The 12,027-nt window shown below is 45.9% G+C and overlaps 1 protein-coding gene across 5 annotated transcripts in view; it reads right to left on the bottom strand.

Annotated features, from left to right (window-relative positions):
- Positions 1-12,027, bottom strand: part of inpp5b (inositol polyphosphate-5-phosphatase B) — a 131,184-nt gene that overhangs the window by 44,201 nt on the left and 74,956 nt on the right. For 4 of the 5 annotated variants that reach the window (XM_085962401.1, XM_085962397.1, XM_085962398.1 and 1 more), the window contains 6 exons: positions 9,448-9,538; positions 9,036-9,104; positions 6,238-6,393; positions 3,111-3,212; positions 2,046-2,157; positions 11-127 (listed from right to left, as the gene is read on the bottom strand). In XM_085962401.1, coding sequence (XP_085818527.1) covers positions 11-127; positions 2,046-2,157; positions 3,111-3,212; positions 6,238-6,393; positions 9,036-9,104; positions 9,448-9,538 — 647 coding nt within the window. Of the gene's footprint in view, positions 1-10; positions 128-2,045; positions 2,158-3,110; positions 3,213-6,237; positions 6,394-8,463; positions 8,992-9,035; positions 9,105-9,447; positions 9,539-12,027 lie in introns of those variants that run through there. The other variant, XM_085962400.1, reaches the window with a different exon arrangement.

The raw sequence follows: 12,027 nt of genomic DNA, 5'->3' as shown, positions 1-12,027 counted from the left end.
TCCACCTTACCATTCTTCCCATGATGCCTGTTCCTACGGTTTCCACTTCCACTTCTGTGACATATGCAGCATGTTCTTTCCTCACATACAATATAAGCATCATCCCAACCAGCCGGACGAGCTTGATCTGAAATAGAAGATCTGGTTTATTGAGGCTTCACCCTAGGCCTTTGGATACAAAGCAAATATACTTAGCTCAGAGATGGAGAACAACAATGGTGTACGGCAACTATTAAACTGCCTCACCAGGACTGGGGCCTTTGTATCAGATTTGCACCAACTTAAGGTGTGAAATTGAATCATCTGCTTGAGCTGATCTCAGAAATGGCAGTGATAGGAATGCTGCAATTGACATCAGTGCCCTGAGGGCTAGGGAGGGGAAAAGTTCCATCAGATTTCCCACTTCTAATCATTATTATGCAGAGATTCCTGCAGCAAAGTGCACCTGTGGATGTTAGAGGACAGAATGGGGCTCGGCTCCAATGCCTCCTCATTCCCCTGGTTGATTCATCTGCTAACACAGGGTACGGTAGATGAAGCAACTAGTAATCCAGAGGCCTGGACTAATAATCCAGAGAACATGAGTCCAAATCCTGCCGTGGCAGTCCGAGAATTTGAATTCAGTGTAAAATATCCAACCCAAAATATCCAAAAGCCCAACTGATTCACTAACGCCCTTTAGAGAAGGAAACCTGCCGTCCTCACCCGGTCTGGTCGATATGTAGTTGACTCTTAATTACCCTCCGAAGTGGCCTAGTAAGCCACTCAGTTAGAAACTAATGATGGGCATTAAATGCTCACCTCCCGAGGATGAGTTTTTTAAAAATCTCACTGCCGATGCTCATTTGCATGGAATGGCTGTGGGCAAGTTAACAGAAGGATGCTACACCTTTGCAACTGTACCCCAGTTAGCAGCTACCACTTTCAGGAGGAGCGAAGATGAAGGGGGGGTGAACCCCAAAAGCTAACTATCTCCTTTAAGGTTGTCACGGCAATAACTTCAGACCATATCAGTTTTCCCCAAAAGTTGAAATAAGACGTCTGCAGCATTCCAAGCCCTCAGGCTCAAATTTAGGTCTCCGAATCCAGTTCTCTGTTGTTGGAGCCACTTGGTTACCCTTACCACATGACTGACTTTATATAAATCTTGGTTACTTTTTCACAATCTAAGCCCCAAGATTTTTAGGAAGGATGTGAGCGCTGTCTCAAACGTACTAACTGATTGGACGAGGAAAAAAGAATTTTAAAACCAATTCTGCATTAGTCAAACACAAGCTCAGAATAAAGCTGGAGATGTATCTGACAATAGGGGATTGACAAGGAGCTCACAACCTGAACTCTCTTATTTTCTAAGAAATAGAGAAAAGTGCAGTACCACTGCAGCCAAAGAAATACTGTGAAGTATTTAAAGATTAACATGGCTGCAAGGCAGAAGTGTAGGCTGTTTCAGTATCTCAAACATCATAATTTGGAGGAAGACATCTTGTACACTGGATTTAATGGTAATTTCCCCCTACCCCACAAACACTCAATTTCTCCCTTCTTTCCTGAAGGCACTGACTCATGCTGGGCTTGGTACTGCAGTTGTTGGCAGCCTTCCAATACTTCATCTAAAAGGCATTCTTACTGGATGAGCCTTGCCAAGGAGACTAGGATTTTCCATGTCACAATGGTCAGAAAATCACAGGCTGGGGGCATGCAATTTCCCGATATGTATTTCTGGCGTGCAACAGGAGCACTGACCCGTATGTGAGCTATTTGACCACAGGGCCAGCGTAACCAGATCAAATCCTGTCCTCACCCAAGTTCCACACATCTGTTAACACCAACTAACTAAGCAGAAACCAGGGAGCAAACCCGAACGGCAATTCTTAATGGCTTATTGCTGGGTAAACTTTTCTGTTCAAATCTCTGGGCAAAGTTAATCTACTTTATAAATTGATACTTCTGCTATGTTGTTGCTCGAAATTCTGATATAGGAATCATACAAAATTATATTGCACTATCCTGACAGGAATGCATTAAAAATAATACATTAATTTTACCTTTGCATATGTGGCCAATGGATGGAGACTTTCAGTCACAGCTATGAACCACTCCTCTTCCTTTGGCGTATTAAAAAGGAATGCTTCTTTGCTTAGGTCAATTTCTTGAAAACTTTTAAAAACAAAATAACAAAAAGTTCTGCTTATCCTGCTCCCAATCAGAACATCTGGAAATAGCTAACATGATTCCTCAAAGCAGGTTTAGATGGCAAACTATTGACAGAGCTGTGATTTTCGCAAGCTTATAATCAATTATTGAATCACAATTGAGACACATGTCATTATAAGTACAGATGTACTAGGGCTTCTAACTGGATTTCTGAGTTTTATATGATTTCAGGGCGATGCCAAAATTGTTTGTAAAACAGCACCTATTTTGCCCTGAAGCTGCATTTATGCAACTGCACATGGCATAAACTGCAGACTAATGCGGTGCAAAGTTTTTGAGCTGAGGGTGCTTGGCAGCTTTCAGCAAAAAGGCACACGGCTATAAACAGTACAACATGTTATTTTCCGTACAGTCTGAACACATATTCTACTCCACTCTTTAAAGGGTTATCATAGAATCATACAACACAGAAGGAGGCCATTCGGCCCATCGTGCCTGTGCCAGCTCTTTCCCCATGGCCTTGTAAATTTTTCCTTTTTAAGTATATATCCAATTCCCTTTTGAAAGTTACTATTGAATCTGCTTCCACCACCTTTTCAGGCCGTGCATTCCAGATCATAACAACTCGCTGCATAAAAAAAATTAGGTTTCTATCATGCAGCTCAGTTATCAACGAGTTTTGTGGACAACATTTATTCTAAGTCAATGTTTTGTTCAGTGTATATAAATAAAAAATCAGCAGCCTAAAAATTCCTTCTCTTCCCTTCTTTCAAAGCCGGGGAATAACTGAACAGTTTTGTCCATTTTAGGACGCAGCCTGTAATTTACTCTTTGATAATGGTATTTTATTCAGTGTAGTGAATGATTTCAGATAATAAAAGGGACCACCAGAGTTCTGTGATTTCGGACTACAAATAGCGTGAAGATAAATAGTGTTAGTGTAGTCGCAGACGTACCCGATACAGTAGATATCAGGTGGTTCAATATCAAAGCACAGCCAAGGCTTCAGATCCTCCTTGGGAGCCTTGCCATTCACATTGTACGTCCCTGCAAAAATCCTATACAAAACAAAAAGCAGAATTAAAGCGATGCAAAAAGGCACAAGGCTGATCTCTTCCAGTGCCTTCTGTTGTTGCACAGTGAAGTCACTAGTTGGGTAAAGTGGTGTCATTAGCCCACAGGGGGAAAAAAGCACTTGCAAGTGATTTACAATTACAGCAGGTCATGTTCAACACATGTGGCATTCACCTTACACTGCAATGTCTATATATAAGTGTACACCTAATACATTAGATACACAACTGCAGATGTCTTTTGGAAGGCCCCAGCAGCTTTGTGCAGTTTGCTGTGTGTCCCTTGTTTTTCCTTAAGTGGAATGTGTGGGAAACTCAGCCCATCTGCCTGTGTGCAACTGAAGCTCATACCAGTAACAGTTGTAGTATCTCAGCAGCAAGGGTGAAACCAAGTGAAGGTACAGATTAATAGAAGCAAACAGTGTACTCTTTCGTTTGGGTACTTAAACAAATTGTCTGTAAATTAATATAACTTCAAATAAAACTTAACAAATTAAATTAGAATTTGGTTCCCGGTGGTGATAATGCACTCCAGTCCCCGCCGTGCCCACCGGTTGCGGGAGGACTCAAGCATGCCGGCGGACACCGCGTGCTCCATCTCCAGGGCCACCCGGGCGCGAACATGGCTGCGAAAGAGAGGCAGGCAATCGGGCCGAACGACCCCCTCGACCGCCCGCTGCCTGGACCAATTGATGGCTTTTTTGGCCAGGCCCAGGAGCAGTCCCACGAGGAAGTCCTCCGATCTGCCCGCTCCCCTCCGCACCGGGTGACCAAAGATCAGGAGCATGGGACTGAAGTGCAGCCAAAAATCGAGGAGCAGCCCCTTCAAGTAGTGAAAAAGGGGCTGCAACCTCTCTCACTCCATGTAAACGTGGAACATGGACTCCTCCAGGCCGCAGAAAAGGCAGGCGGCCTGGGAGTCCGTGAACCTATTTAAAACCATGTTGCACGGGACTGCTCCGTGCAACACCCTCCAGGCCAAGTCCCCAATAGAACAAGGGAGGACTCCCGCGTAGAGAGCCCTCCATTGGGGACCTCCGCCGGACAGCAAGATGGCACGCTAAGGCGTGTCCGGACGGCAGGCGAAGATGGCAAAGTGGAGAGTGTGCAGGAGCAGCCCGTACAGGAAACACCTCCGTGCAGAATGAAAAGGCACGGAGGGTATTTCCCCGAGACGGCTCAAGTTGTGAGGCGCCGGTTCCCGAGTGTAAACAGTGTAAACCAGTTTCCGCATCAGTCTGAGTTGACTTACTGAATGACATATGATTAGCGCACATGAATCCCGAATGTAACACAGCTGGTGCTATGGACTTCCAAGACAGATGCAGAGCAGTCTAGGAAGGAAGGATGCTCCCTTAGAAAGAGCTGTCCTTGCATAGACCCCTGGGGGTTGATTTTAACTCCCGGGTGGGAATGCAGCCTACCAAGTGGCAGGAAGCAGATGCTTGTTGCAGGTGTAATGATTTTTTGTTTTTACATAAAACCATATTTTGCCCTCCTTAGTCAAGTGGGTCCGGCTACCACCTGGAGGTCTCCTCTGGTACAATAAATTTACTAATTAACCAGGTCTTGTTGCTTATCCTAGTCAGTCGATAAGAATCTCTCTTCCTCAAGGGAAGTAGACACTTATCGCTAGGGCCCGAGTAATCCCGGTTTGTTAATCACTAAACTTTATTGATCATTGGTTCTCAAATCCTTGTTATTTATCTTATACAGGTAGACTATCCTTTATCCGAAAACCTCGGGACCAGCCGTGTTTCGGTTTTCGGAAAATTTCGGATTTCGGAAGGTATTTTATAAGACTGGGAAATTTGTCGGGGGTGGGTCGGCGGGGGTCGGTGTCGTGCGCCACTCTGGTCATGTCGTGCGCATGACTTACGCTGAACGAAAAAACCTTTCGGTTTTTAGAGGGTTTCGGTTTTCGGAAGTTCGGATAAAAGGTAGTCTACCTGTACTTTAAAAATTGTCCACAATTTTAGATAGTCAATTAAATGTGGTGACTTGGTTATTACAGAACACATACCAATACTCACAAGCCTGTGACAATGAGTAGTTTTTCAGTTGTTGCTCTGCTCTCTTTCTGGGTTGCAGTGGCTGTTCTCTCTCCCCCCTGTATTACATTAGATGTGGTGTTCACTCTCTTCTACTCTGCTTCTCTCTTCTACTCTGCATTTTCTCTTTTACCCTGCTCCTCTCTTTTACACTGCTCCACGCTGCCCCCTGGGCTCCTCTCTCCTTTCCCCGGAGCTCCTCTCTTCTCTTCTCCTGCACGCTTCTTTCTGCTTCACGCCACACCGACCCATGTGACCTCTGCCGGCGCCGAGCTCCTCCGAGCACCACGAGAGGTCAGCCTACAACATGGCTGCTGCTGTTACACTGAGCCACTACAGGGACCAGAAGCAACAGTTCCTGGCACTAAGGCAAGTGATCAGTAGGAGGGGGTTTGGGAGGAGCTCGCGCTCAGAGGTGGTGCTGGGAAGCCTGGGGCAGAGAAGGCCTGGGGTTAAGATTGCAGTTGTGCCAAATAATGTACGTAATTGGAACCTGAACTGCATATTTAAACAGAGACATCCGGCTTCAGGCGGGTGACCTTGGCGCCTGCAATATAAAATTGCATTCGGCCGGTAGGCCAGCGGGCAAGTCTTTAGCTCCATTTTAACTGTCCCCGTACCCAGTTTCCGCTGGGCGGGGGAAGTTAAAACTATCCCCCATAATTTACACATTGACGTAGGTACAGCAACTGATCTATTTTTGTAAGTATCTTGGGGTTATTTCCCTACAGGCTCTCCCTGCGTTTGCAGAAAATGTCCTTGCTCGTGTCTGTTTGGGGAAGCGGGGTGCATACACTCGGCTGTACAAACCCAATCAATCAATCAGCTAATGCAGCACTGCCGTTTCTCCAGGTACAACTGGTTTCAACACACACGCTGAGCAAAGCTAGCTATTTATCATTAGAGCTGGAGCCTCACAGTGTGACTGCACAGTACGCGCGGAGTGCGTTTAAACTGACCTGTAGTTTCTGATGTAAGTGTACTTCTCCTCTTGCTGCAGCAACTCCGATTTGATCAGATTGTCTCGCAGGCCAAATTGTGGCATCCCCAGGATGTGGGCTTTGTTTGTAGCCATCACATTGGCGTTGCGGACCATGTCATCGGTTATGTCAGGCCTTGTAACACAAACAAAATACTTTATTACCGTCTTAAGTGTCTCAAGGTATGGAATATAAATGTTGAGGTGTAATGGTGAATCGACACAAGCCCTTTGTGAGCACAGTTGGAGTATTGTGTACCATTCTGGGCTCCACGCTATAGGAAAGATGTTGAGGCAATAGAGAGGTCAAAACACACAAGGATGCTGTCTGCTATGAGGAAATACAGTTATAAAGAAATACTTGAAAAATTGGGGCTGTTTTCATCTGAATAGAGGAAATGAAGGGGTGGGACAGAGTAGATAGAAAGAGATTATTTTCAGCGATTGAGGGGTCCAGAAGAAGGGAACATAAGATATAAGATTAAATGTAAGAGATTAGGACAGAGAGCAGGAGAACTATTTATTAAACACAGTTGTGAGGCTGTGGAATGCACTAGCATAGTAATTAAAGCAGAGACCAGGTCAATACTTAAGAATAGATGAGATAGGTGGTTGAAGGAAAAGGGAATAAGGGAAAATGGAAACCGAGCAGGCACACGGAATTACTCATGTGGAAGATAAACACCAACACAGACCGGCCTGATCCACATTGTAATTCCATGTAATCACCTCCATCACCACCTTCAGTGCAGTTTTGACTCGGATAGTGGATTTTTAACTTTTTTTAAAGCATGGAATTCACCAACATTTGCCTAACGGGAGTACTTCGGTTTCATGCTTGCTGAGGCAAAAACCTCAACGAAAGTAACTGGATTTTATGTTTTCAAAAATAAATAAATGGGGCAGATAAGAGTTAGGGCAACACCGTGATTCAGACCTTAATTTTAAACAATTCTGGTAACTGTAGTGCGGTACGCCTGCCAGACCATCTGGTTACTATACTGATGAAAGGTCATCGACCTGAAACATTGACTCTGTGTCTCGCTCCACAGATGCTGCCTGACCTGCTGAGCATTTCCAGCATTTTTGTTTTTATTTCAGATTTCCAGCACCCACAGTGTTTTGCTTTTGTCTTGGTTACTATAGTAACGTGGTAACTTCCTCCATAATCAGGCGGGCTAGGAAGGCAGAATGGTGGTAATTTAAGCACACTCAGTTAAAAGTAATGTGCCAGTGAGTGGAGTAACTGATGGGCGAAGCCTTCAGGAACACTGGGCGGTCAGCCTTCTCATACACTGCATACACCACTGATGCTACCATAGTTTTGGTTGACTTACAAGGTCCCAGTTTGGACTGCTTTGATGGAGAGAGAAGGAATTGCATTTATATAGCACCTTTCACAATCTCAGGACTTCCCAAAGTGCTTTACAGCCAATTAAGTGCTTTTGAAGTGTAGTCACTGTTGTAATGTAGGGAAACGCACCAGCCAATTTGTGCACAGCAAGATCCCACAAACTAATAAGAAAATGACCAGATAATCTGTTTTAGTGATGTTGGTTGAGGGATACATATTGACCAGGAAAGGTATCATTCGTTTCCTGAAGTCTGTTCCTTCCACACAATGTGAATAATCTAGCTCATCATGGGATCTACCCCATCTATTTGTCATCGAGGAAAGCTCTGCATACATTCTGAACTGCCAAATGTAAATCATGTAACAACATTTGGATATTCAGCCATTCTACATCTCAGTTACTCAACAGCCGAGCGGGTGCCTGTGCTGAAATCCAAGTGAATAGATTTAAAACATTCATAATGGATTTGTATCCACCTCTGCTTTAAAAAAAGTTGTTATAGAATCATAGAAATTTACAGCAGAGACGATGAGCCGAATGGCTGCCTTCTGCGCCATAAGTTTCTATGATTCTATGACAAAACTAGAGTGAAAACACTGCTGCTGTTCTCATTATGAAAAGTAAAAAAGGGAGCTGATCAGGTCATTTTCTGCAGACTGTGGGGCAGGATACTGAGGGTGACAACCAGTCACATTAGAATTGTTGCCACACAATTCATGGCAAGCCAGTCATTCGAATAATAAACATTGACTGGCTCTGCCATCCTCACACATGGAACTTGCAGACAATTTACACGAAACGAGCACTGATGTACAATTGCCCAGTGAAATGATGTAGAAAGGCACTTTTACCTGTTGCTGCTCCCCGCTGGTGAGAATTTCCACATAATGCAAGTCTTTCACAAGAAATGTCTGCCACTTTAATATCCCCGTAGAAAATATTTGGCTGTTACTGCAATGGCTGAGTTGATCAGTGCACCGCCTACTATGCAGCTCAGCTAAATTCCATGATGGGAAGCCCCACCTTGCCTGCAATACATCCGTCAGCACTGCCACTGTGGAGTAGATTACTGCAGAGGACTGCCCTGCAGTATCGAAGCCGACACACCGGGGTGGCCTCGGGAGAACTGCAATACCACTTTTTTTCACAGGTTGGTTTTCGACCATTGTGAGATGCATCACGTGACTAGGCGACACACTGTTGCTGTCACCTTTCTTTGCTCAAATTTCATGAAAAAGAAAATAGCAGGGAGAAAAAGCACTGAACGGAAAAAACACACAAGGGCATTAACAATAAAGCATCTCAACACGTCAGAACAGTATTGCAAAATCGCCTCAAAATTAAACCCTCAAAAGCAAATCAACACCAATATCTTCACTATCTGCATTCAAACCCACACTGACTTTTCTTTGCTCTCACATACCTCATAGCAGGAAGCCATGCAGTGGAACTGGCAGTGGCCTCAGAACATGATTCTAGGTCAGAGGGATACCTGTGAAGAGCGGAAATGTGCTGTTAAACAAGTGCAGTGTTCTAGATACTACATCCTACACATTACAAGGTGCGACATCAGTGTACAATGTTTAACATAATTGCATCACATTAATTACTTTGTTCGCTGTTTAATGGCGGCACTAACCATTAAAACTTGTAAACACGTTAAGCATTCATATGCTAATACTCAAACACTAATTTCTAGGCTTAGATGTTTAAAAAGAATGAACAACAAAATTAAATTGAGCGAGATCTATCAACAGTTTAATTTACATCAATAAAACCCTAAACATAATGAATGTAAACTAATTTTACAACTATATTGTATTACTAACACTTACTTTTCTGGAGTAGGCTCAACACAGCCATCCTCTTCAGTGTGACTGTCCCTCTGCTCATCACCATGTTCAACTGCTAGCAGATCAGAATCGCCTGCAATTAAACAAAAGATGCATGGTCATGTAACAGCAAGCATCAATCGCGTGCACAGCGGGAAGATCGCAGGTTCAATTCCCATGTCCACACTGAATTAACCAATGTCAGCCAGTGTGGCTGTGGTGGGGTAGGAGGGAGAGGGAGGGGTGTTTGCTTTGATTGGTCTCAGTCACCCTTGGGTCAGGCAGGGACAAAAAGTTAACAATGATTCTCGCTGCCAATAAGTGCTAACGACCGCTGTATAAATGCAACGGTGTGGATGTCAGGTGAGGACAGGATCACACTTGGCAGCGACACCTCCCGCTAGCTGACCAGCTTGCTGACAGTCACTACTCATGCGTACATCTGAAGAACGGTCTCTTGATGAGGTACTGAAGAGCTTCTGGTGACCGTGGAACCATACACCACGGCATTATTCACCACCTTCAGGAATCAGGGGTGGGGGGGGCGGAAGTTGTGGAAGCTAACAAACCCTATCTCTGAAAACACAATACAATAATGGAGACGGACTTCTCTGGATCCAGATGTGGATAAGGTGGGAACTCTATGGATAAGGGCAAGAGACATGAGGGGAAGGAAAATAACTGCAGGCATCTGCTATAGACTACTGTGTCAGTGGAAGAGAGGGGAGCAAGAACATTCCACTCAAATAAAATTTGCATTTACAGGAACAGATGCAGCTGTTATGGATGTAGTCAAATGAGGGAAGCATGTACTGAACAGATGTTACAGATGACTTTCAATCACCTATTAGCTAACATAGAAAGTGAGGTACTGATACGAGTCAAGAATTGGGGCTGATGCCCCGACGGTTAACCAGCGAGACATAGCGGATGGTGCCCCAACGGCAGTATTGTGGCTTAAGGCTCGAGAGCGGATTCTGAGGTACTGATTGGAAATCCCAAGGGGTGTTTGTCCCAGCTGTTGATTCTTACAGTACCTCAGGGCTCTAGTAGGTGTCAGTTTTATCTTGAGCACATCTCCCTGGTATGCCACAAGCCGTCCTTCTATCATGCTAAGGCAGGTGTCAGTTTATAGTTGATGAAAGGACGCCTTTACTTGGGACGGAAGATGATATAAAAGGAATTACCAGGGAATGGGAGCAGGAATTGAACCTGGGAATCATCTGGAATGTGAAGCTGAAGAACACACTGTGGGGCACTTACCCGTTCAGAAAATGGAAAGGCCAACTTTGCAAAACAAAAGTATTGGGGGGAGGGGGAAATTGAGTCGTGCCCCCTTTGGGGCACTAACTTCGCCGGGGCGCTACTTTTAAAAGTAACGCCCCCCGCGGCCGAAATTGAATGGCAGCGTCCCAAGAGGGAAGTGGGGTGCTACTGGATGCACCCCGCCTCCCTCTTGGGGCGCTGCGAGGGAACATCGCGGTGCTACATACCGCAGCGCCACCGGCATGTCGCGCCGTGGTACTGCAGGCCTTCCTCCCCTTCTTAAAGGGGAGGGGCCTTGCACAGCGCAACCCGGGGTCCAGCTGGGCCACCGGGCTCGGAGTGCCGGCAAAAGAGCCCGACACTCAAGGGAAGTGCCGGGCTCGTGGAGCGTAGCCGGCACTCTGCGGGGGGCGGGGCGGGGGGAAAGAGTGCGCTCAGGAGGCCAGGGACGACAACGGGGGCAGGTGCTGGCAGGCGGCCAGCAACAAAAATGGCCGCCTGGCGCCTCGCCTTTAATTAGCGCCGCCCTGGCCGCAGGTAGGCCCCCCTGACCCTGTCAAACATAGCGACCGGCGGTAAGTCAGGGGGCGCTACCGAAGATCGCGGCTGGGGCGCGAGCAGGGCGCTGTGTACGGCGATGACATAATCGCCGGCGGCGCAGCACCGCAGGATGCTAACAGTTACCGTTAACCTCCTGCTGAATTTCGCAGGAGGCGTTGGCGGCGCCGCGCCCGGGCGCTAGTTGCTTTGCGCCCCGTTAGTGCCCTCTTAGGATGCTAACGGAAGGCGCAAAGCAACCACATTTTTCCTCCTTGTTCTTTAATTTGCTCCCTTCCTTCCCTCTTGAAGTTGCTGACTCTTGCTGAGGTATAGTTTCACTAATGTCAGATACTCCCTGGCACTTTTTCCCTTCTCTCCACCCCTAGACAGCAAGCATCAGTGGGCTATTTGACAGTGAAAGGCATCATAAGCAAGCATCACCCTGTTCTCATCCCAATAGTCACACACATGGGCTCCCCAGCCCAGCTCACTGGATAGCCATCAGGAGTGGGAACTATGGCTGATGGACCCCCTCCCTAGCCCAGGGCACTGAGGTCCAGAGGTCAAGAGTACAAAACCCACCATGGGGAGTTGTGAAACTAAATTCAAAAGTTTGGAAATTTGTGAATTGGCACCAGGAAAAAAAAAAACAATGACCATGAAAGCTGTTCGATTGTCCTAAAAATTGAACTGGTTCACTAAAATCCTTCAGGGAAGTGAACCTTCTAAGGAAAAGAAAATGGGGCCTGATGCAAAACAGACTGCCGATTCGCTATG

The sequence above is a fragment of the Somniosus microcephalus genome, chromosome 20 (genome assembly GCF_052327205.1).
Source record: "Somniosus microcephalus isolate GS21.2 chromosome 20, FLI_Smic_1.0, whole genome shotgun sequence".
Taxonomy (NCBI): Eukaryota; Metazoa; Chordata; class Chondrichthyes; order Squaliformes; family Somniosidae; genus Somniosus; species Somniosus microcephalus.
The sequence above is the reverse complement of the archived record's forward strand: the minus strand, read 5'-3'. Positions and strand labels throughout refer to the sequence as shown.